This window comes from Brassica oleracea, chromosome C3 (assembly GCF_000695525.1).
Source record: "Brassica oleracea var. oleracea cultivar TO1000 chromosome C3, BOL, whole genome shotgun sequence".
NCBI classification, from domain to species: Eukaryota; Viridiplantae; Streptophyta; class Magnoliopsida; order Brassicales; family Brassicaceae; genus Brassica; species Brassica oleracea.
This window is the reverse complement of record NC_027750.1, coordinates 40,883,104-40,888,898: the sequence shown is the minus strand read 5'-3', so window position 1 is coordinate 40,888,898 and position 5,795 is coordinate 40,883,104. Positions and strand designations below refer to the sequence as shown.

The window sequence follows — 5,795 nt, the reverse complement described above, 5'->3', positions numbered from 1 at the left end:
AAATGGAAATACAATAATAGGAAATATTACAAATCATAAACATAAAAGAATTAGGAAATAGGCAAGTTGTAGCCGCCTCTCTCTACTCTCCAAGTCTCGCGGCCGCCTCTCTCTCTAGGGTTGGACCGTCTCTCTCTAAATATATGGGCCGGTTATGGACCGGACCGGTTATGGACATCCACCAATTGATTTATATACAATTAGTATTATTGTGGATATATACATATTGTACCAAAAATGTGAGAACACCTTTTTTTTTTAATTTCAGTGCGTCAAAAAATGATTCGAGAAGCGTAGAAGGAAAAAAATGGAAACAACTGTAAATAACAGAAAAGCGCATCTGAGAACAACAAAAGGGACAATCTCTTTCTAATCTGTTGTTGTCGTCGTTGCTGGGTCACAGATCTCCTCGTTGTTTTTATTGTTCTTTTTCTCCAAATTCAACACAAATCTTTGTGATTCTCAAGAAAGTCATGCGAGAAACCTAGACGAGGAGACCCAGAAAGGGAATGAGACAGATGTACTATTAGGGCATACATTGCTCGTAGCTCCTCCTCTCGCTCTCAACATTTGTTTGTTGCGTTGATTCGTCTCAGAAAGAAAAGAGATCTTCACAATTGCGACGTGTGTGCCAAGGAACTAGGTGCGTTTCTGTCTTGATCTTTTCTTGTTACATCGTATTGATAAACGAGATGATTGTTGATTCCATCTCTCTATTGTTTATTATATTATCGATAATTTAGGTTTATTTCGATATTACGTGAGATGAACGCAACATCAAGTCCATAGGAGAAATCATCAAAAAACCAACACTTATAAACGGATGAAGCAACAAGCCCTAAGGGTTTTATTTATTATATGGGGCGAGCATTGGAATCATCTGTTGCTCTCTTTCCACTTAGCTCCTGTTGCAAATCAAAGTATCTACTAAACTTGGAATGGCTTGTTCCCAGAGAAGCCTTCCCACAGATAGGGAGAATGAGCAGGTGTGTGTTGTTTCCACCTCTCTTGAGCTTCTCTTTTTTTCTCTTTTTTTTTGTGGGTAAGGCTACCTTCATTTTAGTAAAACAAAAAATTTGATGCAGGCGATAGCGATTCTGAAGAAAGGAGCGTATCTTTTGAAATATGGCAGGCGTGGAAAACCTAAATTCTACCCTTTTCGGCTTTCAAGTGTATGCATTCATAATGAAATTATTATCTCCTTTACAGCTGCAAAAAAATCATTGTAATGTGATGCTGGTTTTGTCTCAAATGCTATGCAGGATGAAATCTTTTTGTTATGGTACTGTGGGAAAACAGAGAAACGTCTTAAACTAAGTTCTGTGACAAGGATCATACCTGGACAGCGTACTGTAAGATTTTATTAATGCATTTCTTTGGTAACATTTCAGCTGTAGATTTTTTGACAAAACAAATGTTACTTTAACAACTTCTCCAGTCAGTTTTCCGACGATACCCTCAGCCCACCAAGGAATATCAATCTTTTTCTCTTATTTATGGCGACCGTTCTCTTGATTTGGTAAGTAGTTTTTCTCTAATTGTTCCCTGATGACAAGCATTAATCTATGTTATAAGCATGTATTGAAACTTTGTGGATTAGGTATGCAAGGACAAGGACGAAGCTGAGTTCTGGATCACAACCCTTCGAGCTCTTCTCTCACGAAACTGCTCTTCTTCATTAGTACTTCACTCAAGAAGCCGTAGCTTTGTTCCTGACTATGGAGGAGAACAAAGTAGCTCCAATATCAGATCAGTCAGCAGTGATACAAGCTGCGAGGTCTTTCTAGCTTCAAGATTTGTTACGTACTCAATATCCTATCCCTTATATGGTAATTTTTGCAGGAACATGCAAAAAAGGCTTCAGGATCTCACATTAACACTCCACAGAGACTAGGGAAAGTTTTCTCAGAGGTGTTGTCACAAACAGCAGTACTAAGAGCACTCTCTTTGGACGAACTGGTCCATAAACCTCATAACACATCTCCCGAAACTGTAGAGAATCGACCTACTAATAATCATTCCCCTGCTGTTGATACAAGTAAATATACAGTTTCCAGCGCACTGAGCTCATCTAGTCAAGGATCTACTTTTGAGGACTTGAAGTCTCTCTGTGATGTCTTTGTCTGGGGAGAAAGTATTGGAGATGGCTTATTATTAGGATGTGGTGGTGGTGCTATGCACAAAAGTGAAAGCAGCTCTTCCCTGACGGCTGAAACCTTTTTGCCCAAAGTTCTGAAATCACACGTGGCACTTGACGCACAGGGCATTTCATGTGGCACCAATTACGCAGTGTTGGTCACAAAGCAGGGACAGATGTACAGCTGGGGAGAAGAATCTGGAGGCAGGCTAGGACATGGAGTTTGCTCCTACGTTCCGCAGCCCAAACTCATCGATGAGTTTGACGGATCATCAGTGGAGTTAGCTGACTGTGGGGAGTTTCACACCTGTGCGGTAACATCCTCAGGGGACTTATATACTTGGGGAGATGGAGCTCACAACGCTGGGCTCCTTGGACTTGGTAGTGAAGCTAGCCATTGGAAACCAGTACGAATCCTCGGCCAGATGGAGGGTATAAATGTCAAAACCATCTCTTGCGGACCTTGGCATACAGCTTTTGTGACGTCAGAAGGTAAGCTGTTCACATATGGTGATGGTACTTTTGGTGCGCTTGGGCATGGAGATCGTGTAAGCACTAGCGTACCGAGAGAAGCAGAGGCGCTAAGTGGCTGCAGAACAATGAAGATAGCTTGTGGCGTTTGGCATTCAGCTGCTGTTGTCAGTGTTTTCGGAGAGGCAGCGTCGTGGGGAAAGCTCTTTACTTGGGGTGATGGAGAGGATGGGAAACTCGGACATGGGGACAAAGAGTCTAGACTAATCCCATCTTGTGTAGCTGAGCTGGATGCAACTAGCTTTCAGCAAGTAGCTTGTGGCCAGAGCGTTACTGTTGCTCTCTCTGCTTCTGGACAAGTTTATGCAATGGGGGTTCTTGATCCGGGTCACGAAAACGTTGTGAAAGCTCCTTCATGCATTGAAGGAGGTCTAGGAAAGAGCTGCGTCCAAGAAGTGGCTTGCGGGTTTCACCATATCGCGGTTTTGAACTCGAAAGCTGAGGTTTACACTTGGGGCAGAGGATCGAACGGGCAGCTCGGCCACGGAGATACTGAGAACAGACGTTTGCCGACACTTGTGAGAGCTTTGAAAGGCAAACAAGTGAGGAAAGTGGTGTGTGGCTCTAACTACACAGCCACCATTTGTCTTCACAAACCGATCACCGGTACGGATAGTTCAAGGTGTTCTGGTTGTCGCCATCCTTTTAACTACATGAGGAAGCTACACAACTGTTACAACTGTGGGAGTGTCTTCTGTAACGCGTGCACTAGCAAAAAGTCGTTAGCAGCAGCCATGGCTCCCAAGACCAACCGGCCTTACCGCGTTTGCGATGACTGCTACATCAAACTCGAAGGAGTTCGAGAATATTTAGGAACTCCAGCCAACAACAGTGCTAGATTCTCAAACGCGAGTCTACAGTCTAGCATTAACGAGATGGACGATTTTGGTACAACACCACAGCGTCAGCTACTTAGAGTGGACTCGTTTGATTTCTTCAGACAATCCAAGATCCCTGATCTCAAAACCATAGGTGAAACTTCAGGAGGAAGTCACGCCTCTTCTTCTAGTAGTTTTAACCTAAAAGGGATACGACAACTCTCGAGACTCGCTTCTTTTGATTCTGTTAATCAAGAAGGCAAACAACGTACCAAGCATTGCGCTTCGAAATCAGACACGTCCTCTCTTGTAAGACACTCGGTGACTTGTGGTCTCCCGTTTTCGCGTAGAGGTTCTGTTGAGTTGTTTCCTTTGTCGATAAAATCGAGCCCGGTTGAATCCGTTGGGAATACTTCGGACTTCACCGCTGACATAACAGATACAGAGTTGCTGCAAGAAGGGACAAAGAAACCAAATCAGTGCCTTAACCAGGAGATATCAGTTCTCAAAGCACAGGTACCATTTAAACCGCGTGTTTAATCAAATGTTTATATAAATGTAACTTTTTACTAACTCTCAGGTGGAAGAGCTTACTCGGAAAACAAAACAACTCGAAGCAGAACTTGGAACGACATCGAAGAAGCTTGAAGTTGCGGTCTTAATGCAGCGTGATGATGCAGAGAAGATCAAAACTTCAGAAGAGATAGTCAGGTCCCTAACTCTGCAGGTACACACATTCACATTTCTACTTCGAAATATGATTTTCGAGCTCTAGTAATGGAGGTTTCAATGCTTCTTCTTCTTGTTGTAGTTGATGGACGCGACCAAGAAAGGAGTAGACAAGACAAGGAGACGCCGAAGCTCGTTTTGATGTAATCCTTTTAACTATATATAGAGAACAAGAAAGCAGAGAAACAGGGGAATAGATTGAGAATACAAGATTGAATGTAAAATACCACAAGTGTAATAATAAAGCTCTTACCAAATTACATATTACATTTTTGTATAATATTATTTAACTATGGAACAAGAACATAAACACACACTTGTGTTCGAAACTGACAAAACAAAACAAAGTTGGAACAACCTTTTGATTTTGGTTTTAGTGAAAAATCAACAGAAGCTTCTTCATTTCGCTAACAATTGCCAAGCTAATGCTCATCATCTGGTTCGCCGTCACCATCTCTTTCTTAATCTCGTTTCTCACGACTGTTCCCGAGGTTAGGGTTTAACTGGAAGATGGAGAAGGAGGAGGTCAAAATCTCAACTATCTTAAATAGAAACAATTAATCTCATATACTCTTACTTAATCTACATAATTCTCATACACTTAATAAAATAACATAATTCTAACTTTACCCTTATTATTTTTCTTCCGTTTCAATTTTCGATTTTCAAATTTTACATCTCATAAATGTAAAACTTGGTATAACAAAGGGTTTTAGTTTAACTTATAACAGATTTTGACCCGTCCTTAAATTTTAAAAGTGCATGTATGTTTTCGATTTATTCCTAATTGATCTAAAGTTGCTTTTATTTTTTGTTTCATATTTAACAATTGATTTTTTTTTATGTTTTATCATTTGTTATTCTTATTTTCAAAGTATGGTATTTAAAAATTTAAGTATGAATATCTATTTATAATAGTTGGGTGAGGTGCTATTAATCTATTGTTATTAAAACAATTTATCAAAAATTAGGATAAAGATTTTTTTAACTTATCAGTTGTTATTAATCTATTGTTTTTGTTGGATTATTAGTTAACATATTTAAATATTTTTAAAAGGATATTTATTTTATTGGAGTGTTAATCACGAAAAACAAATATGATAGTATAAAAATAAACATAAAATCTTAACTTAATTCGGTTATAAATCCGTTTAAAATCAATATAGATAGGTGATAAATATTCTAGTATCAATAATAGTGTACTCTTTTATAAAAGTGAATTTAATGAAAATTATATAAGTTATCATAATATATAAGGTTGCCAAAACCACAATATTAATTACTATAAATAAGTTTTAATATTAAATAAATAACATTAAGTAGAAGTTAATGTATAATAGTTATTCAAAAAACCTGAATAGATTTTATATAGTCATATAAATAACATTTGAAACATTTGATATGGTTTATGTCAAACGTTAATAAAATCCGGATCTTTTGTAAACACATTTGAGTGAAATAAATGTGAGTTTACTAAAATGTAACAGAATTTAATTTTGCTATAAATGGGGTCAGTTATAATATTTAGTTGTATTTAATAGGTTGAACTAACAAATGAATAGATCCAAACAACTTATTAA

The 5,795-nt window shown here is 38.4% G+C and overlaps 1 protein-coding gene across 1 annotated transcript; it reads left to right on the top strand.

Annotated features, from left to right (window-relative positions):
- The first annotated feature begins 858 nt into the window (after window positions 1-858).
- On the top strand, window positions 859-4,501 carry LOC106330617. Its single transcript, XM_013769057.1, has 8 exons — window positions 859-986; window positions 1,064-1,172; window positions 1,263-1,352; window positions 1,439-1,519; window positions 1,601-1,777; window positions 1,843-4,002; window positions 4,067-4,213; window positions 4,298-4,501. Exons 1-8 carry the CDS (start codon window positions 859-861, stop codon window positions 4,355-4,357), a joined length of 2,952 nt encoding a protein of 983 aa, XP_013624511.1. The 3' UTR covers window positions 4,358-4,501.
- The last annotated feature ends 1,294 nt before the right edge of the window (window positions 4,502-5,795 follow it).